At 36.7% G+C, this 25,829-nt stretch overlaps 2 protein-coding genes and 1 pseudogene across 2 annotated transcripts; 1 reads left to right on the forward strand and 2 right to left on the reverse strand.

Moving 5' to 3' along the window:
* Positions 1 to 4,104: 4,104 nt before the first annotated feature.
* Positions 4,105 to 5,046, reverse strand: LOC118582691 (olfactory receptor 5D18). Its single transcript, XM_036185737.1, has one exon. It carries the CDS (start codon positions 5,044 to 5,046, stop codon positions 4,105 to 4,107), a length of 942 nt encoding a protein of 313 aa, XP_036041630.1.
* Positions 5,047 to 8,247: 3,201 nt separating this feature from the next.
* On the forward strand, positions 8,248 to 9,325 carry LOC118581203 (annotated as a pseudogene).
* A 12,808-nt stretch (positions 9,326 to 22,133) lies between these two features.
* Positions 22,134 to 23,078, reverse strand: LOC118582861 (olfactory receptor 5D14-like). Its single transcript, XM_036185989.1, has one exon. It carries the CDS (start codon positions 23,076 to 23,078, stop codon positions 22,134 to 22,136), a length of 945 nt encoding a protein of 314 aa, XP_036041882.1.
* Positions 23,079 to 25,829: the final 2,751 nt, after the last annotated feature.

Here is a 25,829-nt window from a genome sequence, read left to right on the forward strand (position 1 = left end):
TTTGTATGAATTTCCATTTTTCTGAATTTTCACAAATTTTATCTTTTACAATGTATTACTTAGAAATTATTTAACTTTTAAACCCAAGATTTGCATTTACTTTAATACACAGTTTGTGTTTACTTCTGTCTTTCTTGAGAAATTATATTTTGATATAAGCAACAAAAGCCAAATATGCAAGTGAACAGCTTTTGTTTGTATACCTAAGCAAAGATCATTCTACTCTCAAATTCTAAGAGACCAGTGGTTTATACCGAACCTGTGAAGGAGATAAAGCATGATCAGTCTTTCTGGGTGTGGCCAACCATGGTTCATAGGAGGCGCTTTAGTTCAATCTATGTGTCATAAATTACATATACCTCACTTGTTCCTATGGATGTCGAGTGCTCTACTGTGTTAACACATATTCTTTATCTGCTGATGTGTACTGGGATCATATTCTTGACAGTGTGAGCATTACTTCAGCTGTCATTGAGCTGGAACTTTCAGATAACTATGATGGTTGGCCTAATGACTTTATTGGGAACATTTACTTTGTGTTAAGATGTCTGGGTGATATAGTGTAATTTTTAGTTTCACCAGTTTTGCTTCATCTTTCTTGACCAATTGTGAAATGGAATGTCATTATGTAGCCCAACATGGTCTCAAACTCAAAAATCTTATGCCTTTACTTTCTAAATTCTGGGATTAGAAAAGCATATCATTTTTAAAAAAGCTTTATTTTGTTTGTTTTTGAGAAACTTCTTCATTTCCCCCAATTGTTATTCTAATTTACATTTTTACTAACACTGTGCAAAGTTTTTTCCCTTCATATGTTTCTCAGCATTCCTTATTTTTTCCTTCTTTTTCACGACAACCTTTCTAATTGCGATGAGGTGATTTCCCTCTGTGAACACATTTTCATTTCTCTGATATTGAATTTTTATTTCTTGCATTTGGCATGTTCTCTTATACAGCACGTTTATTTAGTTTTTCAGTTATTTTATTATCAGAAGGCATTTTCTATTCTGTTAGTATTTATCTAACATAAATTTCAATTGATTCATTGTGAATTTCACACCATACACCCTAATCCCACTCCCATTGCTCAGTCCTTCTATATCTGTCCTCCACCTCCTCCTCAAAATAAAATGAAAATTTTAAATTAAAAAAAAAAAATCTTGCTAACTCCTCTGGGCAATGATCTGCTCCTCTATCAATTGCAATCTTCTCTCATACCAGTTACATCTCTAATTCTGCCATACTTTTACCACTTTGCTCCTCTGTCATTCCCACTTCTCCATCACATATTCTTTCATTGTAGTGGCATTGGGAACCCTTTGACTAGCTTTACTTGCAAGTGTTCATTGCAATGAATCATTGGTCTGGTCCAAGGCCTCTTGGCTTCTGCTACACTATCAGTACTGGACCTACACTGAAACTCCTCTAGGATATCCTGCTGTTGCCCCAAGTCATGGAGATCCTGTGGCTATGGGTTCTGCAAAACCAGTCCCTTAACATACTTCAGAAGGTCATGGGTGGGGGAGATGTTGGGGTGGGCCAATTCATGGCCTTGGATCTGGGCATGGGTGGCAGCTGAGTTGGTCAGCCTGCTTGACCTCCCTCTACTCCCTCCACCCAAGGGCAAGGCCAGCTCTCCCTTATGCTACTGCTGTCACTGCTGTGCAGTACTTGGCAGGAGCTGCCTAGCTCTGGGTGGGTCCAGCCAGAGACATCTGCATGGCATTTGGTGGTAATACAGGCATCAGACATCGACACAGACTTAGCTGCAGTAGGACTGAAGACTTAGTCACAGCAGCAGCCTGAGCCAAGACTTCATCACTGCCTCAGCTGGCTGTGCCAGCTCCTCATATGGGCCTTTTCCTCCTCACCACCTTTGCATCTCCTGTTCCACCTCTCTCCATAGAGTAGGACGGCTATGCTTCCCTTTTTCTCCCATCTCTCCACCACATACAGTCTCTTTCTCATCTCTCCATTACCTATTTCTTCATTGCAGTATGCCCAATGTCTGGGTCTCCAGTGCCGGGGCAGTGGCTTGGATGTGTATATGAAGGCATTGTTATTTATTTATTTATTTGCTTATTTATTTATTTATTTATTTATTTATTTATTTATTGATTCATTCATTCATTCATTCATTTATTTATTTATTTATTTATTTATTTATGTTTCATTTGATTTTTTTGTTTGTTTGTTTGTTTGCTGAGATTTTGAAGTTCACTCTACATAGTGGATTTAAACCATTGGTTCTAGATTCAGCTTACAAATAGTCCCTGTAGTTGTTTGTAATTGGCCCCTGTAAAACTCCTAGGGAGTGGCACTACTAGGAGGTGTGGCTTGTTGGAGTGGATGTGAAGTTGTTACTGTGGGGGTGGGCTTTGAGTTCTCCTAAGCTCAAGCTACTCCCAATGTTACAGTTTACTTCCTGTTACCTACAAGATGTAGGATTCCCAGCTTGTTCCCCTGCACCATGTCTGCCTGCACACTGCCATGTCTCACTGTGATGATAATGAACTGAACCTCTGAACTGTAAGCTAGCCATTCCAACTAAGTGTTTTCCTTTATAAGAGTTGCCATGGTCATGGTGTCTCTTTACGGCAATAGAAACCCTAATTAAGACTGTCTCTCTGGTGTGTGACAGACTTTTTCTAGGGACACAAAACATACCCAGGTTATTACTCAACTCAGAAAGGGAACCCACCATAGAACTAAAGCAACTAATGCACAAAAGTCAAACTAGGAGTATCAATAGATTTTTACTGAGTCACCAAATAAAGTTGAAGAATGGCTTACAGAAACAGGGATGATGCAGAAGTAGCTTCAGCACTGAAAAGCCCAGGTCAGTGTAGGTGAGAATTCATGAAAGCTTCTGCTCCAGCAATCTCTGCATAACTAGCTGGTAACTCACTCTACAGGTTCAAGAATTTACTCACAGCTTTTCAGTGTCTTAAGTACAGACAACTGTTTACTTTTCTTTATAAATCTTGAAGGGGTATTCCAGAATCTTCTAAGTTTCTGCTTCCATGACATATGAGAGTTCATTTACTATTTGAGTCTCATGAATCTCCCCCTCCATTCTGGGAGGGATATTTGAACTCAGAATAACCTGCTATACAACATTATCCCATTCTGGAAGATACTCTTCTGAGTGGTTTCCTTTATTATACAAGTGGTGCTGTATGAATTATTCCCAATATGAGAGGGACATGAGCTCTTGCACTCACAGCAACTGTAGTTACTGTCATAAGGCCCACATAAGATCAAAGTAACTAATTTAAACATGGATGTGGTAGGAGCATGTAAAGTCTCTTAACTGACAAGCTATTAGAGGTTAATGGCTCCTGGGAGAGAAAGAGTCATTTTTCTTCGACTATATTGCTTCTGGTACATTGCTCATGCTCCAGTTGGAATGCATTCATCCAGGACAATATGAGAGTATTAATTGGGATCAATGGTCTTCACAAAAGGAGGAGGGAGCATGAAATTGTGGGGTAATATTTTGGAGTACCCTAGGAGGAGTTAGAGGTGGGGTCTTGGAGTGGATATGTTCAAAATACACTGCATACTTCTGTGAAATTCTCAACAAAGAAATAACAAATATTTTCAAAGGGTAATTGATATTTTGATATCACATATGAAATAAATAGATGCTTTTAAAAATCACTTTTCATTTTTGATCCATACTTCTGTGTGCAGATTTTAAGATATCTTCTATTGGTTCATATAAATGTTGGATAAATCATATATTTTACCTGAAACTTCTATTATTACTTCAGAGTGAATGCATTAAACATCATCCTTCTATCTCTTTTGAGATCTGTAATATTTTCTAATCAATTGCCTTTACATACTGACTGAGGTAACAAAAATCAAGAAATTAAAAATTCTTAACCAAATATGTTTTTAAAGAGCACACTTCAAGCTATTGGAATAAAAGGACAGACTTCTTTCTTTTTTCCTAAAAGACAAAAGTCAAATTTATTCTCTTGGAATAAAACTTAATTTCCACCACAATTTCTAATATTAATTATAATAATTTTAATAGAATCCATTCAGTCAACCTTTATAGACATACTTTACATAAAGGATTCAGACATATTATGCTTAAGAAGAAAATACTTTAGTGTCTATTATTTTTCTAACTGTGTCCTTGACATCCTTATTTCTGAGACTGTAAATTAGGGGATTCAACATGGGGATCACCACTGTGTAAAACACAGAGGCCACTTTGACAGTGTGCCTGGAGTTCTTGGAGTTGGGCACACAGTAGAGGAATAAGATTGTACCGTGAAAGATGGTTATGGCTGTCAGATGGGAAGCACAAGTGGAGAAGGCTTTGCGGCGTCCACTGGCTGAATGCATCTTCAGAATGGTAACAACAATGAGCACATAAGACAAGAGAATGACAAAGAGTGTGCTGACTTCATTAAAAGTGGCAAAGATGAAAAGCAACAGTTGACTGACAGATGTGTCAGAGCATGAAAGTGAAAGGAGAGCGGAGAACTCACAGAAAAAGTGGTTGACTGTGTTGAAACCATGAAAAGATGAATTCAAAGCCGAGCAGGTTAGTATCAAGGAACATACTAACCCCCAAGCATAGGATCCTATGACCAGCATGGCACAGAGCCTCTGAGACATGGCAACTGTGTAGAGTAGAGGGTTACAGATGGCCACAAACCTGTCGTAAGCCATAACTCCTAATAAAAAAGATTCAGTTACCACAAAAGTACAGAAAAGAAAGAATTGAACCAAGCATCCTAAAAATGATATGGTTCTGTCCACTACAACTAGATTTACCAGCATCTTTGGAGCAACAATAGAGGAATAGCAGAAATCCACAAAGGAGAGATGACTGAGGAAAAAGTACATGGGGGTGTGCAGTTTGGGGTTAATTCTGATGATGATTATCATGCCAATATTGCCTACCACAGTGATGCTGTAGATGGTGAGAAATACCAAGAAGAGAGGGACTTTCAGTTCTGGGTAATCTGAGAAGCCCAAGAGGGTGAAAATGGCCCCACTGTTATTTCCATCTGACAGAGACATCACTCCTCCTTGTAAGAATCTAGAATACCTAGGAAGTAAAAATAGACATAGCCAGTTTGTTTCACACTCTTCGCAAAGCTTGAACAATAAAGCATAATATCGTTCAAAGTTAGTGTACCTATAATAAAGCTTGTGTATATTATTAAAATATAACTGTTTGAAAGATACTTAGAATTAAAATGAATTATTGAATAAAGTCTTAACCTCTCAAATGAAAGAAAATCACGGCAAGTAAGTAAATTGAGAGATGTGGATAGATTTGAGACTATTTCAAATCAAATATTACATACAACTTTCAGCGGTATTGGATTATTTTTGATTCACAGGAAGTAACCTAAAATCACATACTGAATGGCTATCTCAGTCTTACTATCAGTAACAACAAAAAAAAAAAATACCTAGGAATATATAAAGGAATTAAGTTATGCATCGTGTGTTACAATATTTGAAATATCAATAGTTCTGACATCTTACCTTGAACGTTGTCTAATTGTTTATTTTCTCAATAATTGAGTACATTTTCTCTCATTCAAATAAAGAGAATCTTATTTTTTTTCAGAAATCACATTACAAGACTTTCACTTGATTGGTTAGAGTTACTCCAAGATATTTTATATTATTTGAGGCTATTGTGAGAGATGTTGCTTTCCTGATTTCTTTATTAATCAATTTGTCATTTGTATACAGGAGAGTTTTGTGAATTAATTTTGTAATCTATCAACTTTGCTGAAAGTTTGTATCAGCTGTAGGAGTTTGGGTCATGTATGTATGTTATCATATCACCTGCAAATAAAGATACTTTGACTTCTTCTTTCCTATTTGCACCTCCTTGATCTTCTTCAGCTGCTTTAATGCATTAGCTAACACTTCAAGTCTTATACTGAATAGGCATGGAGAGAGTGGACAGTCTTGTCTTGGTCCTGATTTTGGTGGAATTGCTTTGATTTACTTTCAATTTAAGTTATGTTGGGCATAATGTAAACTGTCTTTATTCTGTTGAGATATATCCTTTGCATCGCAAATATCTCTAGAACTTTTATCATGAATGGGCATTGGATTTTTTCAAAGGCCTTTTTCTGCCTCTGATTCCAATGAGAGGGAGAAAGGAAGCAGATTCAGATTGGTGGAGAGGAGAGGAACTGTGTTAGTAGAGGTAGGGGAAACCAAAATCAGGATATACTATGTGAGAAAAAAATCTGTTTTCAGTTTTAAAAAATTCAGAATGAAATCCAGATTAAAATCAGGAGTTGAAATTTTAAAGAGTACTTTTATATAAATGAAGCAAAAGTCATGTTCCCATTGCAAATAAAGGCAGAGTATACACTGAAAAAAATTACAGGAAGTTAAATGGTTTCAGAAGGGGAATGGAACTGGAGGATGTGAGGGTGCAGCAAATATGATCAAAATATAAATGTGTGGAATTCTCAAAGGATTCTTGATTTACCAGGTGTTCATAATATCTTGCTTAATTTTTCAAAGGAACTCACTTTTCTGTTTTTTAGGTAATGGAGCTTGTGTCTTTTATTATGTAATTTATTAAATACCTGGTGAGGATTAATGCCTGTTGAAAAAAGATAAATAAACTCCTTGTTGTATTAATTTTATTCTTTGTAATCTTAATCAATACCATCATTTTTAATGTTTTAATTAGTTAACAATGTTTATTGCATCTCACATAAATATCTGAGAATTCATCCTTGAATTATTTTCAAAATCTTAGAAAAATGATAATCTCAAAAAAGCTATTATTTTTCCCACCCAAGGCACTATCTTTCATAGGATTCTTAAGGTACTTACCTAGGCCAGGGACTCTAAAGCAAAGCTTCACAGAAAGAGTGTACCCTGAGACTCTGGCTCATTCACATTTTTTTAAAGAATATTATCCTTATAAATACTGAATTTCCATTGATATTGACATCTAGAATTTAGAAACTAACTTGCTAAGGATAAAGGCAGGGCCTTTCCTTTTGGAGAGTGGCAGCTGGATTCCTGTATTTATTGTTACAACCTTAGAGACAAAAACCTTTAGAGACTATTCCTAAAATCTCTTGAGATCACAAAATAAACAATTATAATTAATAACTTCAATGTGATATAATTATGAGAGCAAATTACATCATAATTAGGGACAGTTCATAAATATAATGTAAAATGAATATATATATATATATATATATATATATATATATATATATATAATTGAGGTACACATATTATATACACATAAATAACTCACATATTTTTCACAGCCAAAGAACAACTTCCTAAGGGTTTTTCTATTATGAGTTATGATATATCATAGAACTCAGCAGTATTAAACAGTATTTTAATCTTTTTATCAGGCATGATGCTCTCTTTCTATAGGATGCTGACTATATCTGGAATAGGTAAATAACCTGGGTCACTATGGTTCTCAGGTCATTGTGGATCTCAGGTCATTATGGTTCATTAAAGATGAAAGAAAACTTTATAAATGTAAACCTCAAATAATGAAAAGATTTAGTTCCTGTTTTCTTCATAGTAGGTGCTTCTTTTCTCAATAGTGACTCTACTGAGCCACCCAGTTAATCCTAAGCTGTTTTGTTTCTCACAAAATGAGCATTTTGGGGGATATGGTCTTTCATGCTTCAGTACTTAGAATCCAGCCCATCTTCTACAAACCCTCTGAAACTGAAGGTACTGCTCTACATAGTGTAGGCATTACTGATCATAGTTGAAACATGGGTCTTATATTTATTTTCATTGTACTTATTGTACAGTTTATTTCACCTTGCCAAATAAAATGTGCACAAAAGCATGGATTTTATTGTTTAGTTCATCAATATCTTCAGAGTTCCTGCATGAATTACTAAGCCATACATGTTTATTGAATGTTGAATACAACTTTTCATGTTACTGGAATAAAACAAAATTCACCAATTATTAAGAGAGAAGATAATCCACCAAATTCAGTTTCGGTTGTATCTTCATGAAATGCCAATTTAATATCAGTATATAAGATGCCAATTAAAAGTGTCAATTTAAACACAAACAAAATTACTCTATACTACTAATTTTCTTTCTGTTGTCAAGTCATGGAGTTTTTAAGGCTGAAGTACACCTGCTAAAACTACTTGCAAATGTAAACTCACATCTCAATTATTCCCTTTAAAAAACTGTAAGAGACAGCGAAGAGAACTCGCATTAAGGAACAGAGCGTTTTACTCCTCTCTCACAATGAATGGGAACCAGAAATTGGACGCTCTTAACCAAGAAAGGCAGGGTTTCATCCAGCACTTCTCCCAAATCGTCAAGGTGCTGACTGAGGATGAACTAGGCCACCCAGAGACAGGCGATACCATTACCCTGCTCAAGGAGGTCCTAGAGTACCATGCTGTGGGAGGCAAGTACTATCGGGGTTTGACTGCTCCAAGCATTCCAGGAGCAGGTGGAGCCGAGGAAACTGGAGGCTGAGAGTCTTCAGCGGGCCCTGCCTGTGGGCTGGTGTGTAGAACTGCTCCAGGCTTTTTGCCGTGTGTCAGATGACATGGATTCTTCCCTCACTTGCCGTGGACAGATCTGCTGATGTCAGAAGTCAGGCATAGGCTTGAATGCCATCAACAACGCTCTGCTTCTGGAAGCCTGCATCTACCGCGCGCTGAAGTCTACTGCAGGGAGCAGCCCTACTACCTCAACCTGCTGGAGCTCTTTCTGCAGAGTTCCTATCAGACGGAGACTGGGCAGACTCTCGACCTCATCACAGCTCTCCCTCCCCCAGGGCCATGTGGATCTTGGTAGATCCACTGAAAAGAGGTACAAATCTATTGTCAAGTACCAGGCAGCATTCTATTCTTTCTGCTTGCCTGTCGCGGCTGCCATGTACATGACAGGCCTTGATGGGGAGAAGGAACATGTCAATGCCATGAAGATCCTGTTGGAAATGGACGAGTCTTTTCAGATCCAGGATGACTACCTTGATCTCTATGGTGACCCCAGCGTGACTGGAATGATAGGCACTGACATCCAGGACAACAAATGCAGCTGGCTGGTGGTTCGGGGTCTGCAATGAGCCACTCTGCAACTGTGCCAGATCTTAGAGGAGAATTATGGGCAGAAGGACCCATAGAAGGTGGCACGGGTGAAAGCCCTGTATGAAGCGCTGGATCTGCCAGCCGTGTTCTTCAAGTATGAGGAAGACCATTACAGCAGCCTCAAGAGCCTCATAGAAGAGTACTCTGCGCCCCTGACCCCAGCCATCTTCTTGGAACTAGCAGAAAAGGTCTACAAACAGAGAAAGTGACCTCGAGATTGCAGAGGCTTGAAGGGAGGGATCTCAATAAATTATTGTACAACAACAACAACAAAGAACTGTAAGAACATTTCCATCTAATTTTATCATGCTTTTTCATTGAGCAAACTCTTGCAAGTTGGTTATATATATATACTATTGATAAGGAATTATTACAGAAATATATTCAATTTATCTGAGTTTTCTACTTATATGAGCATCATCATTAATTACAGATTACTGTAAGTGTTTGAATCAACAATTAGAAATATAAAGGTTGCCTGGTGGTGTCACACTCCTTTAATCCCAGCACTCGGGAGACAGAGCCAAGAGGATCTCTGTGAGTGTGAGGCCAGCCTGGGCTACCAAGTGAGTTCTAGGAAAGGCACAAAGCTACACAGAGAAACCCTGTCTAGAAAAAAGAAATATAAAGGTTGCCAAACATTCCTTTCCAGTGGAGAAATTCAGAATAATGTGTTATATATAACAGGAAGACACATAAATACTCGTGTACTTACTCATTTATTACACAATCATCTATGACAGGTTTATCATGAGTACTTCACTATTTTTAATAGAACACAGGGAGGAAAAATCTCATTGTTGATGAAATCTGTATATACAAGATGATTTTCAAAAGTAAACATAGAAATATATTCAGAGAATGCTGCAAGGGATGTTACTACAAATGTTATTTTTTTGAAAATAAGTCAGACAAGGACACAGTAAGTTACAGTTATGAAGTAAGAAATGAATTATTCAAGTAGTTATAAAATGTGTTGCATGTGTTGTGTTTTGTTTTGTTTTGTTTTGTTTGCAATGTACAAGCACATTTGTTCTAAAATACTTTCATAGTGCTGGAAGGTTGTACATGTCTACTAAGGAAGAAGAAATGTCAGTGGTCTTATACAACACCAGACTCTGCATCCTACAATACTGACCTGCCAGGAGAGTGTGCTCACTGGTGCAATAATGGCGAGGTGGCTATGGGGGTAACTATGTATTTCCAATTGGATGTTAACCCAACTGTGCATGCATGAACAGTACAAGTAAAACTTTTCAAAAGCTGGTGAATGGTGAGATCATAGGCACTTGTGGTAAATCTACTGGTTAAAATAACTGGTTAGTATTGTCAAACTGCCTTCTACTATTATTATTATTATTATTATTATTATTATTATTATTATATTTGTGTTTTAATTTTACACATCAGCCATGGGTTCCCCGTCCTCCCACCTCCAGCAACCACCCCCGCTTTCCCCCCAACCCCTCCCATCTATTCCCATCTCCTCCAGGGCTAAGACTCCCCTGGGGATTCATTTAAACCTGGTGGATTCAGTACAGGCATGTCCAGTCCCCTCTTTTCAGGTTGAGCAAAGTGTCCCTATGTAAGCCCAAGGTTCCGAACAGCCAGCTCATGCACCAAGGACAGTTCCTGGTCCCACAGCCTGGATGCCTCCCAAACAGTTCAACCTATTCTATTGTCTCACTTATCTGGAGGGCCTGATCCAGCTGGGAGCTCAACAGCCTTTGGTTCATAATTCATGTGCTTCCATTCGTTTGGCTATTTGTCCCTGTGTTTTTTTCCAGTCTTGGTCTCAACAATTCATGCTCATACAGTCCCTCCTCTTTCTCGACAATGGGACACCTGGAGCTCCACCTGGGACCTGGCTGAGGATCTCTGCATCCACTTCCATCAGTTATTGGATGAGAGTTCCAGCTCCACTGTTAGGGTGTTTGGCCATCTGATCACCAGACCAGGTCAGATCAGGCATTCTCTCAACCATTGCCAGCAGTCTACAGAGGATGTATCATTGTGGACTTCAGGGGACCTCTCCAGCACTCTGCCTATTCCTGTTCTCATGTGGTCTTCATTTATCATGGTCTGTTATTCCTTGTTCTCCCTTTCTGTTCTTGGTCCAGCTGGGATCTCCTGCTCCCCTAAGCTTTCTTTCCCTCAAACCTTGCCCTTCATTACTCCCACTGTCATCCAGGTTGTTTATGTAGATCTCATCCATTTCTCTGTCATTAGGTGATCCCTGTGTCTTTCCTAGGGTCCCATTTTCTAGGTAGCCTCCCAGGAGTTGTATAGCAGTCTAGTCATCTTTATTTTATATCTAGTATCCTCCTATGAGAGAGTACATACCATGTTTGTCCATCTGAATCAGGGTTACCTCACTCAGGATAATTTTTTTCTAGATCCATTCATTTGCCTACAAACCTCATGATGTCATTGTTTTTCTCTGCTGTGTAGTACTCCATTTTGTATATGTACCATATTTTTTTATCCATTTTTCAGCTGAAGGGCATCTAGGTTGTTTCCAGGTTCTGGCTATTACAAACAATGCTGATATGAACATGCCTGAGCAAATGCCCTTGTGGTATGATTGAGTATTCCTTGGGTATATGCCCAAGAGTGCTACAGCTGGGTCTTGAGGAAGATGGATTCCTAATTTTCTAAGGAAGTACCATATTGATTTCCAAAGTGGCTGCACAAGCTTGCATTCCCACCAGCAGTGGAGGAGAGTTCCTCTTGCTCCACGTTCTCTCCAGCATAAGCTGGCTTCTGTGTTTTTGGTCTTAGCCACTCTGACAGGTGTAAGGTGGTATCTCAGTGTCATTTTGATTTGCATTTCCTGGATAATTAGGGATGTTGAACAATTCCTTAAATGTCTTTCTTCCATTTGAACTTCCTCTGTCGAGAACTCTCTGTTTAGTTCTATAGTCCATTTCTTAATTTGACTGTTGGGCATTTTGATGTCTAATTTCTTGAGTTCTTTATATATTCTGGATATCAGCCTTCTGTCAGATGTGGGGTTTGTGAAGACCTTTTCCCATTCTGTAGGCGGTTGCTTTGTCTTGTTGACCATATCCTTTGCTTTACAAAAGCTTCTCAGTTTCAACAGGTCCCATTGATTGATTATTTCTCTCAGTGTCTGTGCTACTGGTGTTATATTTAGAAAGTGATCTCCAGTGCCAATGTGTTCAAGAGTACTTCCTACTTTCTCTTCTATCAGGTTCAGAGTAACTGGATTTATGTTGAGGTCTTTGATCCACTTGTACTTAACTTTTGTGCACGGTAACAGATATGGATCTATTTGCAGCCTTCTACACATTGAAATCCAGTTACGCCAGCAACATTTGTTGAAGATGCTTTCTTTTTTTCCATTGTACATTTTTGGCTTCTTTGTCAAAAATTATATGTTCATTGGTGCGAGGGTTAATGTCAGGGTCTTCAATTCGATTCCATTGGTCCACATGTCAGTTTTTATGCCAGTACCAAGCTGTTTTTATTACTGTAGTTCTATAGTGGAGCTTGAGGTTGGGGATCATGATGCCTCCAGAGGTTGTTTTATTGTACAGGATTCATTTGGCTATCCTGGGTTTTTTGTTTTTCCATACGAAGCTGAGTATTATTCTTTCCAGATCTGTGAAGAATTGTGTTGGTACTTTGATGGGGATTGCATTGAATCTGTAGATTGCTTTTGGTAAGATTGCCATTTTTACTATGTTAATCCTGCCTATCCATAAGCATGGGAGATCTTTCCATTTTCTGACATCTCCTTCAATTTCTTTTCTCAGGGACTTAAAGTTCTTGTCATATAGGTCCTTCACATGCTTAGTTAGAGTAAACCCAAGGTATTTTATATCATTTGTGGCTATTGTAAAGGGTGATCTATCTCTGATTTCCTTCTTAGCCTATTTGTCTATTGTATATAGGAGGGCTACGGATTTTTTTTTGAGTTGGTCCTGTATCCTGCAATATTGCTGAATGTTTTTATTAGCTGTATCAGTTCCTTGGTTGAATTTTTGGGTCACTCATGTATACTATCATGTCCTCTACAAATAGGTGAAGCTTGACTTCTTCCTTTCCAATTTGTATCCCATTAATCTCCTTATGTTGTCTTATAGCTCTGGCTAGAACTTCAAGTACTATATTGAATAAATATGGGGAGAAGGGACAGCCTTGCCTTGTTCCTGATTTTAGTGGTATTGCTTTGTGTTTCTCTCCATTTAATTTTATGTTGGCTGTTGGCTTGCTGTAGACTGCCTTTATTATGTTTATGTATGTTCCCTGTATTCCTAATCACTCCAATACCTTTATCATGAAGGGGTGTTGGATTTTTTCAAATGCCTCTTCTGCATCTAGTGAGATGATCATGTGTTTTTTTTTTTCTTTCAGTTTGTTTATATGGTGTATTACATTGACAGACTTTTGTATGTTGAACCAACCTTTCATCACTGGGATGAAGCCTGAAGATCATGGTGGATAATTGTTTTGATGTGTTCTTGGAGTCTGTTTGCCAGTATTTTATTGAGTATTTTTGCATCAATGTTCATGAGGGAGATCTGTCTGTAGTTCTCTTTCTTTGTTGCATCTTTGTTTGATTTATGATTCAGGGTAATTGTAGCCTCATAGAAGGAGTTTGGTAATATTCCTTCTGCTTCTATTGTGTGGAACAATTTAAAGGGTATTGGTATTAAGTCTTCTTTGAAGATCTGGTAGAACTCTGAAGTGAAACCCTCTTGTCCTGGGCTTTTTTTGGTTGGGAGATTTTAATGACTGATTCTATTTCCTTAGGGGTTATTGGACTATTCAAATGGTTTATCTGGTCTTTATTTAACTTAGGTATGTGGTACCTATCCAGAAAATTATCCATTTCTTTATATTTTCCAGTTTTGTGGAGTAGTGGTTTTTGAAGTATGACCTGATGATTCTCTCGATTTCCTCATTGTTGTTATGTCCCCCTTTTCATTTCTGATTTTGTTAATTTGAATGCTCTCTCTCTGTCTTTTGGTTAGTTTGGGTAGGGGCTTGTCTATCTTGTTGATCTTCTCAAAGAACCAACTCTTTGTTTCATTAATCCTTTTTATTGTTCTCTTTATTGCTATTTCATTAATTTCAGCTCTCAGTTTGATAATTACCTGGCGTCTGTTCCTCCTGGGAGACTTTGCTTCTTCCTGTTCAAGGGCTTTCAGGTGTGCTGTCAAGTCACTAGTTGGAGATTTCTCTAGCTTCTTTATGTGGGCATTTAGTGCTATGAATTTCCCTCTTAGCACTGCTTTCATTGTGTCCCATAAGTTTAGGTATGTGGTGTATTCATTTTCGTTGATCTCTAGGAAGTCTTTAATTTCTTTCTTTATTTCTTCCTTAACCCATTGGTGATTCAGTTGAGCATTATTCAGTTTCCATGAGATTGTAGGATTTCTGTAGTTTTTTGTTGTTGTTGAAATCTAACTTTAAACCATGGTGGTCTGATAGAACACAGGAGGTTATTCCAATTGTTTTGTATCTGTTGAGATTTGCTTTGTGGCCAAGTATGTGGTCGATTTTAGAGAAGGTTCCATGGGGTGCTGAGAAGAAGGTATATTCTTTTTTGTTTGGGTGGAATGTTCTGTACATATCAATTAAGTCCATTTGAGCCATAACATCAGTTAAGACCATTATGTCTCTGTTAAGTTTCAATTTGCCCCATGTGTCCAGAGGTGAAAGTGGGGTGTTAAAGTCTCCCACTATTAATGTGTGGGGTTTTATATGTGTTTTAAGCTTTAGTAATGTGTCCTTTACATAAGTGGGTGCCCTTGTGTTTGGGCATAAATGTTCAGAATTGAAACTTCATCTTGGTGGATCTTTCCTGCAATGGGTATGTAATGTCCTTCATCATCTCTTTTGATTGATTTTATTTTGAAGTCTATTTTGCTGGATATTAGGATGCCTACACCAGCTTGCTTCTTAAGACCATTTGATTGAAAAATCTTTTCCCAGCCTTTTATTCTTAGAAGGTGTCTGTCTTTGAATTTGAGGTGTGTTTCTTGTATGCAGCAGAAAGATGGGTCCTGTTTTCGTATCCATTCTCTTAGTCTGTGTCTTTTTATAGGTGAATTAAGTCCATTGATATTAAGGGATATTAATGACCAGTGATTGTTCGTTTCTGTTGTTATTGTCATTTATTTGGTGGTAGTATGTGTGTACTTCTCTTTTTGGGGGTTGACTGCTGTGGTATTATCTATTGCCTGTGTTTTCATGGGTGTGTCTGCCTTCCTTAGGTTGGAATTTTCCTTCTAGTGCTTTCTGTAGGGCTGGGTTTGTGGATAAGTATTGTTTAAATCTGGTTTTGTCTTGGAAGGTCTTGCTCACTCCATCTATGATGATTGAAAGTTTTGCTGGGTATATTAGTCTGGGCTGGTATCCATGGTCTCTTAGTGTCTGCATTATATCTATCCACGTCCTTCTGGCTTTCAAAGTCTCCATTGAGAAATTGGGTGTGACTCTGATGGGTTTGCCTTTATAAGTCACTTGGCCTTTTTCCTTTGCTTCCCTTAGTATTCTTTCTCTATTCTGCACATTTAGTTGTTTAATTATTATGTGGCGAGGGTACTTTTTTGGGGTGTCTAGTCTGTTTGGTGTTCTATAGGCTTCTTGTATCTTCATAGGCATTTCTTTCTTCAAGGTTGGAAAGTTTTCTTTGATGATCTTGTTAAATTTATTTTCTGTGCCTTTGAGTTGGTATTCTTCTCCTTTCTCTATCCCTCTTATTCATAGGTTTGGTCTTTTTATGGTGTACCAAATTTCTTGAACATTTTGGGTCATGACTTTGTTGGTTTTAGTGTTTTCTTTGACTGATGAATCTATGAACAATGAAAGGGATATCTTGATAGTGGGAGACATGGGAACAGGGAGAAACCTAATGCTATGGAAGTTCCCAGATTAGACTAGTAACTATAGTGGAGAGGGTGCCTGAAGTTGTCTACCCTAGTAATAAGATTGGTGAAAACCATAACTGTCATCAAAGAGCCTTCATCCAATAACTGACAGAAGTAGTTTAGAGATCCACAGCCAAGTGCTAGGCTGAACTCCAGTAGTCTAGCCAAAGAGAGGGAAGAATGATTCTATGAGCCTGGGGTATCAAGAACAAGATGGGGAAATTTACAGAGACAATGGGATCATCAAGCCAGTGGGAACTCACAAACATTAGACTAACACTTGTGAAGCCTGCATGAGACTGGACTAGGACCTCTGCATTAACAATTATGTAGCTTGTTCTGTTTAAGGGGCCCCTGGCAGTTGCATTAGGATCTATCCCTGGTGCATGAGCTGGCTTATTTTGAGCCCATTATCTATGGTCGAACATCTTTCACAGCCTTGATGAGGGGGAGGGGCTTGGACTTGCCTCAACTGGATGTGTCAGGTTTTGTTGACTCCCTATGGGAGGACTTACCATTTTGGGGGAGAGGATAGGGACTAAATTGTAGGAAAAGGCTGGGGGACAGAAGGAAGAAAGAGAGGGGCATCTGTGGTTGGTATCTAAAATGAATAAAAAAAATTCAGGCCGAGCTCTAGGAGTCCAGTCGATGAGAAAGAAGAGGGATTCTATGAGTAAGGGACATCAAGATCATGATAGGGAAACCAACAGAGACAGCCAAACCAAACCGGTGGGAACTCATGAACTATGGACCAACAGCTATGGGTTACCCACGGGACTGGACTAGGCCCTCTGCATAGGCCAGGCATTTGTTTAGCTTGACCTGTTTAAGGGGTCCCCTAGCAATGGGATGTATCCCTGGTGCATGAGCTGGCTTTTTGGAGACCAGTGTCTGTGGTCAGACACCTCACATACAGCCTTGGTGCAGGAGGAGGAGCTTGGACCTACCTCAAGTGAATATACCAGGCTCTGCTAACTCCCCATGGGAGTCCTTGCCTTGGAGGAGGTGGGAATGGGGAGTGGGTTGGGGGCAAGGCTGGGAGAGGGAAGAGAGAGGAAAGGGAGACCTTTGGTTCATATGTAAAATGAATAGAAAATTTCTTAATAATAATTAAAAAATTTCTTAAAAAATAAAATTTCAGAGAATAAATAATATATTATATTTTTTAAAAGTTTATCTGCTATGAAAGCTAGTAAATTTGTACTATGTGAGTATATTATGTACTTTATAATGACATTTGCAAGAATATTAGAAGAATAGCAGTAGTTGACATTAGTTATGGTAAAAAATGAATAATGGAAATCTACCTAGATACATCTATATCTGTATTAAACCAGTTTTTATGGTAGTAGTAAGTTGGTATTGCTTAATATAATAAAACTATGGAACAATATTTGTAAAGTTTAAGTTAATTAATTTTTAGTTCAGTTTATTTCGTGACAATTTTGTACTTTTACGTATTGAGTTTTGGTCATTTCCTCCCCATTTCACCCTGTCCCATTTCTCCTTTTATGGTAACATCTTTCTTCTTACTGCACTTTCTTAAGGAAGTACAGATAGAGATGAGAAAGGTGGCTTGGCAGTTATGAGCACTTATTGCTCTTCCAGAGAACTTGGGTTCCTCTCCCAGCACCTACACGGCAGCAGCTCTCAACTCTCTGTTATCCCAGTACCAGAGGACCCAATGTCTTCTGACTGCTGGACACTGCAGGCATGCACATGATGCACATACAGCATTCAGGCAAATCACATACATATCCAATAAAATAGATAAATCTTTAAAAAAGAAGTTATGTGTAAATACATTCAGATTTATAGAAAATGAATCTGTAATGACAAAACCATCAAAAAATCTTAATGTTATTACATATCTTTATTTGTTTAAGTATTCCATTGAAACATCTTTGATAATATGTTCAAGATAGCAAGCTTTAAAACAAATGAGCATATGAATTATTCTCAGACACTACTGTTTTCACTCTCTAGTGTGTTTCTCATCCAAACAACTCTGTGATCAACCTGTAAAATCAGAATGTCAAAAATTTACTTTGTTGGAAAACTCAGGGTATTCATAATGACTAGTTCATGATTTATTCTGATCCCATTAATTTGGGTCATTTAAAATACTGCTGTCTTTTTATATTTCTTTCTCAGAATTCATTTGTTAATTGTACTACCATTGATGGTTCATGAAAAATATAAACATTTTTTTTTAACTCAAGGTAGGGCTTCTTAGTGTAGCCCTGGGTGCCCTAAAACTGGCTCGGTAGCCCAGACTGGCCTTGAACGCTGAGATCCAGGCCTATCTCTGCCTCGGGAGTACTGAGATTAAACGTATGCACCTCTACTACCTGGCTAAAAATGTAAACACTGTAAAATGAAAATTATTTAAACACCTGATATAAATTGCACTTAATAAAATCACCATTCTCAGTTTCATTAAATATCTAATCTAAGTTTAAATTTCTGCTATATCCCCAGATGTATCCCCCCCGCCCATGTTTGAATTGATCAAGAATCAAGCAAGCTCAAAGAGTAATGGTGTGTTCTGCATTTTGTAACAGGTTTGTACATGAGATCAGATGTGTATTTTGGAGCAAATTTGGGGATAGACAGGATGGAACATTTGTATTTCATTCATACTTGGAATCTGTCTTGCTGATTTCTTTGCTATTGGTTTGGTCATTGAAACTGTCAGTTATAAGAGATAGTGAGATAAAATATTTTAAAATTTGAGTTAATTTCTAAATTTCTGTTTCTAAATAAAACAACTGGCTTTGTCAGTCACCACCAACTGGAGGCAAATGGAAATTAGTATTTCATGATCCATTCTCATCTGTTCATTCAGGTACTGCCAAGACTGATTATTTTATTTTCAGATTATTCATCAGTATGTTATCAAACGATTTTAGTACACATAAAGATTATTATTACAATTCATTATTTGAAATGCAAATTTGATCTTTCTAATTTGGTTCTATGTGTATTCACTAATTCTGAACTTCATATTCTCATTCACTTTGATCAATTAAAAGGGAAAATATAAATTTTTGTGTTCTTTATTTTCATAACAATGATCAGCACACATTTAGTAGTAACCAGAAGTTTTTATTTGTACATTTATTTAGCATTTTTATGTCAAATAAGTTTGAACATATTGTACCTTTAAATCAGCTACAGTGAATATTCATTTTTATATAAATTTCTATCTGAAAGCTAAATAATGCCATTTAAAATATCTCTTTCATGTTTTTGATATTATGTTTCTAGCTGTTTGGGATTAAACTAACCAAGATTTATCTTTAATCATCTATACTTGAACATCTGTCCTTATCCCAGGGACTTTGAGTTCAGTTTCAGAGGAAAACATTGTTTGTTGTGAAATAATCATTTTGTGAAAGGTGAAGAAGTGTCACTCTGGTTTAGCTAGGCAGGATTTTCAGGCCAGAGAGAACACTTGGAAGAAGAAGGACAGAAGTGACTCCAAGACTCAGAGGAAGCAACATGGGCAGTACAGGGTAATAAAACTATGAGGAAGAAAGCAAATTAATAGAAATTAGTTAATTTAACTTTTAAGAATTAGTTAGAAACAGGTCTAAGCTATTGACTGAGCTCTCATAATAATAAGTTTCCATGTCATTTATTTGGGAGCTGGCTAGTGGGACTGAGAAAGACTCCTAACATTGGTAATTTACAGAATATTTTGATATTAATGTCATTAATTTCTACTTTTTTAATTGATACTTATTTTTAGGGCCATTTTTTCAAGGAAATTCCTAAATCAAGTTATGATTATATTCTCCAAGTTTTGAAACCTAATTCTTCTCTCATATTCTTGAAGCTCTGGCCTATAATTATTTATTTATTAATTTATTTATGTATTTCATGAAATATTATTCCATATTTTCTTGCTTGCTTTTTGAACTATAATTTCCACTATTTGACACATTTGTTAATATTACAATCTCGCTTCCAAATCTTGTCTTTACTTGCTTAAAAATGCAATTGATGTCTCTTTGAGAAATGGCTTAGTTGTTATGAACAGTTGCTTTCCCATAGGACATGAGTTAAGGACCCAGACCTCATATGATGCTTTACAATCTTTCATAATCTCTGTCAGTTTCCCCCAGAGCCAAGAATACACATGGTACACAGACAAGTAAAACACTCATATACATAAAATAAAATAGCAAAATAAATACTTTTAAATGCATCTGGAAACACAAAACCAATACTTAAACATTTTCATATTTCATTATTCCTTGATAGCAAACAAATGTAATATTGAATTCCATCCACTTCATTTCTATTAAGCATTATGCTGGGTAGATTTCCACCTGTAAATTTGTTACTTTTTTGTGATTTGGAATGTAAGAGTTCTAATATGTCTAATGTAAAAGTTGATCTTGTTATCTCACTGATGTAATGCATTAATATATTGGTTTTTTTACCACTTCACCTAATATGCATTGTCTTAGTTTTTTTTTTTTCTATTTCAATGATAAAAGACTATGACCACAGTAACTTATAAAAGAAAGTGTTTATTGGGGTTGCATGGTTTTAGAAGGTTAGAGTCCACGGCCATCATGCTAAGAAACATGACAGCAGAGAAACAGGCATGGTACTAGAGAAGTAGCTGAGAGCTCACCCTTGTTCTACAAGCAGGAGGCAGAGAGAGAGAGAGAGAGAGAGAGAGAGAGAGAGAGAGATAGACAGACAGACAGACAGACAGACGGAAACTAGAATTTGTGTTAGGTTTTTGAAACCTCAAAGTTCACTCCCAGTGGCACACCTCCTCCAGCAAAGCCACACCCCTAATCTTTCCCCAACAGTTCCACTAACTGAGAACTAAATATTCAAACATATGGGCCTATGAGTGCCATTATCCTAGGACCACAGCTGTGTCATTAAAGTTTTGGTTTTCTACCTTTCTTACAGATAAGAAATGATAATAGAGATCAGATTTTACTCCATTTTTGTTACGAGGAAAAACTCTTTTTAAAAGGTTATTGTAGTTTTAATACAAACTAAGTATATCTTATATCAGTTTATCTATGTAAGTGACATTTTATCAGTATTTATTATCAATCTATTAATTTTCAAGGACATTTGCTGTTTTCATAAAATTTAAATCTTAAGCTTTAGAAGTCATTGTTTGGGAAATAAAAATAATATATAAAATATTTTTCTTGTATGGCTATTCTTCTAAAGTGATGATATTTTTATAAATGTAAGTGTTATATTTTATGTTAATTCCTCTAGCATTGCTTTAGCATTCAAATTCATTTTAATTCATGGGAATTTTGCCACCAGATATGTATGTTTGTTCACTCATTCATATAAACTATAAAATATATATATTGAAATATGATCTTAAGTATTTATGCCTAAAAATTTCTTTCTTTATCTTTATATGAATTACTATAAATGGTGCTTCTAGATATTTTGACAGCTGATTATTCTGTAAGTTAAACTTTTTGCCCAATACATTAAAGTGCTAACTTGTCTAATAATTGCATTATATAAAAGGAAGTTTGTATTCAATTTGTAGAGCTAAGCTTTTGAGTAATGTCTCCCAAGTCTTTATTTCCTTAGATGTTTGTGTTATTTTATACAAAAATGTAATCATCATTTTGATGCCAACCTCTAAACAAAAGATGACTATAGAGTTCAGTGTTCTCTATATGAACCCCTTATAGGACACAAGGAATGAATATATGATCTATTGTTACTCACTTGTGTTTTAATAATGTAGTGTAGTAATGCCTCTCTTAACAATGAGAGCATTTCTGTGTACTCTAGTGCCAGAAGCTTATTGTGTAGCATGCAACAAAACCAGACAAGTTTTCTGCATAAGTTATAATCATCCTTTCAGAAATATATCCTCCATACAATGGAGCCTGTAATGGTTTCTAGTGTTTTGTGGTTTATTTATTATAGGTTTCAAATAAATATTGTTCACCAAAATATTTTGTATTTCATCTACATAGTAAACATCCACTGAGTTAAATGAATCAATCTGTGTTTTATCACAATCTATAGAATTCATGCAAATACGTACCATAGAAGCTAGAAACAGCCATTGTTCTAATTATTGAACACACCTTAAGATGGTTCAGGAAAGTGGGACCTTTGTGCCCACTAATTTCTGGACAGCCTCCTTAACATCCTGGTTTCTCAGGCTGTAGATTAGAGGATTCAACATGGGGTTGACAACTGTGTAAAAGATAGAGGCCACTTTGACTACCTGCCGGGAGTTTTTGGAGTTGGGTATACAATACAGGGAAAGTATGGTTCCATGAAATATGGTTATGGCAGTCAGGTGGGAGGCACAGGTAGAGAAGGCTTTGCGACGTCCACTAGTAGATTTGATTTTTAATACTGTCACAAAAATGAACATGTAAGATGTGAGGATGATCAGTAGTGTACTCACTTCATTGAAGGTTGCAAAACAAAAGAGTAGCAGGCTGGGGATTTGTATATCAGAACAAGAGACAGCAATGAGGGCAGAATATTCACAGAAAAAATGATTGATAACATTAAATCCTAAAAACTTGAGCTGGAGAGCATAGCATAGGAGAATCAAGGTGGCAAATGTGCCCCAGAGATATGATCCGGTTACAAGCAGGATGCACACCCTCTGTGACATGGCCACAGTATACAGCAAGGGATTACAGATAGCTACAAAGCGATCATAGGCCATCACTGCCAGCAAGTAGGACTCAGTTACAACAGCCACACAGGACAAGAAGTACTGCAACATACAGCTGAAGTAGAGGATGGTTTTATCAGCCCGGACCAAGTTCTCAAGCAGCTTGGGAGTAATGATGGTTGAGTAGCAGAAATCAACAAAAGAAAGGTGGCTGAGGAAGAAGTACATGGGAGTGTGGAACTTGGGGTTGATATGAATTAGCACTATCATCCCAAGGTTTCCCACCACAGTGATGATATACATAAAGAGAAAGACCAGGAATAAGGGGATCTGAAGCTCAGGGTAATCTGTGAATCCCAAAAGAGCAAAGATAATCTCCACACTCACATTTCTTTCAGTTGGCACCATAACTCCTATCAGTGAGCAACCGAGGCAGAAGAGTCTCCTGTTTAATTCAAAATTATGTGAGAAATGTCAAATAATAATCAAAGAAGTATAAAGATGCCACTATAACTTGATTATTTGTGAAAATCTAACATTTTTTTTTTAATTCTAACAAATAAAGATTAGAGAAATCCAAGAGAAAAGATATAGTGATACCATTTGGCCATCTTTTGTACTATAATATCATGAGGCCTGAGCAGACTCAGAAGTTTAATACTTTCATTATTAGTGGATTCTCAAAGGGTGAAGCAAAATATCTATATATATAATGAATATTATTGTCTCTGCATTAATTACTTTACATAGAAAGAAAGAAGATCGAAGAGCAAATTAGTTACAATGTCAAAAGAATAATAATTTCACAGTAGTGAAAGAAATCTGAATAAACTTACTTGCTACACAGAAAGTATCACCATGATCCTGGTGGTTTGTGGATGGAGCACAGCAGGAAGACAGACCATATATGTTTACCTGCTATCTCTGGGGACTAAAACTCTAGAGAAAATCAAAGAAAATATTCAATACAGGCCTCAGAGCAGACAATTAAGATGAATCTATATCTTGTTTTGATGAATCTTTAATAATGAGACTTGCCTTGAAATGACACAGAAAACACTGTGCCATAATATTCACTCTTAAGCTTTGTTAATATATAATTAAGACATGCTCATCCACAGACATTAAAGTAACACCCAGACAATGCTTCATACTATTAAGCTCAGTGGACCTCTTTGGAATTGGGGAAAATATATACCAATTTTAGGCAACTAATTCAATCATTTTTGTGAAACAATCCGAAAGAGTATGTATTTTGTGTAAAAAATAAAGCAAAATAAGACTGACTTGTTCAGTGTACAATGCAAGCCACTATTCTATTTGGGCTATATAACCCAGCATTCATGACATTTCTTAAAGAACATTTGGCAGATAGAGCTTGTTTAGAGTGTTGGTAGGCCACACAACACTTTATGGAGTAGATCTTCAGTATTTTCAAGAAATACAATAAAAATTCTCTGAAGATAACTTTTCATTTTAATTTTGTTCAGTTAAGCATTTTTTTTTCTGTTATTGAAAACAGCATTTTCCCTTACATAATGTATCATGATTATGGCTTCCACTCCATCTACTACACCAAGTTCCTAACCACCTCCCCTGCCATCCAGATACACATACTTTCTTTCTCTCACTAGAAAACAAAATGCCTTCTAAGGGATAAAAATAAAATATAAGACAAAACAAAAACTACTATATTGGAATACTATAAAACAAACACAAAAAAAGAGCCCAAGAAAAGGCACAAGGAAGACATATAGAGAAAGAGACCCACTCATTCACACACTCAGGAATCCCATAAAAACACTAAACTGGAAGCTATAATACATATGCAAAGACCTTTAAGTTAGAAAAAGAGAATATGAAATAAATAAAGTAAAATGAAAAATTAGATTAAAAAATAAAGCCTTGGCATGATAATATGAGACAAGGAAACTCCTTTGAGTTTAATTTCTGTTGGCTAAATACTGCTGAGCATGTGGCCTATACCGAAAAGTATTTTGTTTCACTAATGAGACTCCTTGGAGAAAATGAAAATTTCTTTTGTAAGTGGTTATCAGTTGGAAACAGCTTCTGGGTTAGGGTTGAGGGAATTTTCCCTTTCTTTTTTCTTCCTCTAAACCACCCAGTATATCCCTCATGTTGCCTTTCAACTTCATGGACTCTTTTCCACTGTTGTTACATGCATATTTATATAACTTTAAGCATATATATTCCTAAAATCTACTTATTTAGTTCTTTTATATACTATTACCTGTATGTACGAGAGTTTTACACTAAATTGCTGCCCAGTATCAAACATTCAGTTTTAGTAGTGCGTGCTGAATTGTCAGACACTGCACAGACCAGTTGGTACTGAAGATCATACCATTTGGTCATGCCATTCTATGCCACTTTACCATTCCTTACTATGGCCGAGTGATTTCTATCTGTACAGAATAAGCACCTATCTATCTATCTATATGTAAACAAAACATACATGAAAACAACTATCAATCATAACATTTAATTTCTTTGATTATAAAAAGAAAACTGATTATAAAAAGTATGCAACCAAATGTTTTTAATGTAGTGCCTCAAAAACACTGGATGGTGCCAATGTTATTGAAGCACTAAATTAAAACATTTGGTTGCAATAGGTTATAAAATTCCAAATGGTCTTCAGTGAGTTTTACATACACACACACACACACACACACACACACACAGACATACAAACACACACATATGCATGTAACAACAGTAATTATATAAAAAGAGGTCATGAAATTAATAATGATTAGGTATCAAGGAAAGTATTAGAGGTGTTAGAAGAAGGATGGAAATAATGTAAATACAGTATTCATGTATGAAATTCTAAAAAGAATTTTTTTGTTTGTTTTTTACTTGTTTATTTTTTAACATCCGGACCAAAGTTTCCCTTCCCTACTCTCCTCCCAGTCCCTCCTCCTAAAACAATAATTTCATTATTTGTTTTGATCTGGGTGTTGTTGAGACAGAGAGAGACAGAGAGAGGTGGGGACTGAGAGGGAAAGAGCATGTTGGAGCATGTTGTGCAATGGGTGGGAGGTAGAGAGGTTTTGGGAGCACTTACAGGAGGGGAAGGAATATAATTAAACTACACTGAATGGAAACCTCTAAGTAAAAAGAAAAATGAAAAGG

This window comes from Onychomys torridus, chromosome 4 (assembly GCF_903995425.1).
Source record: "Onychomys torridus chromosome 4, mOncTor1.1, whole genome shotgun sequence".
Classification (NCBI taxonomy): domain Eukaryota; kingdom Metazoa; phylum Chordata; class Mammalia; order Rodentia; family Cricetidae; genus Onychomys; species Onychomys torridus.

Bases quoted from the DNA above. Each gene is read 5' to 3' on its own strand.
- LOC118582691 (XM_036185737.1), bottom strand. From the start codon at position 5,046: ATGTCTCTGTCAGATGGAAATAACAGTGGGGCCATTTTCACCCTCTTG.
- LOC118582861 (XM_036185989.1), bottom strand. From the start codon at position 23,078: ATGGTGCCAACTGAAAGAAATGTGAGTGTGGAGATTATCTTTGCTCTT.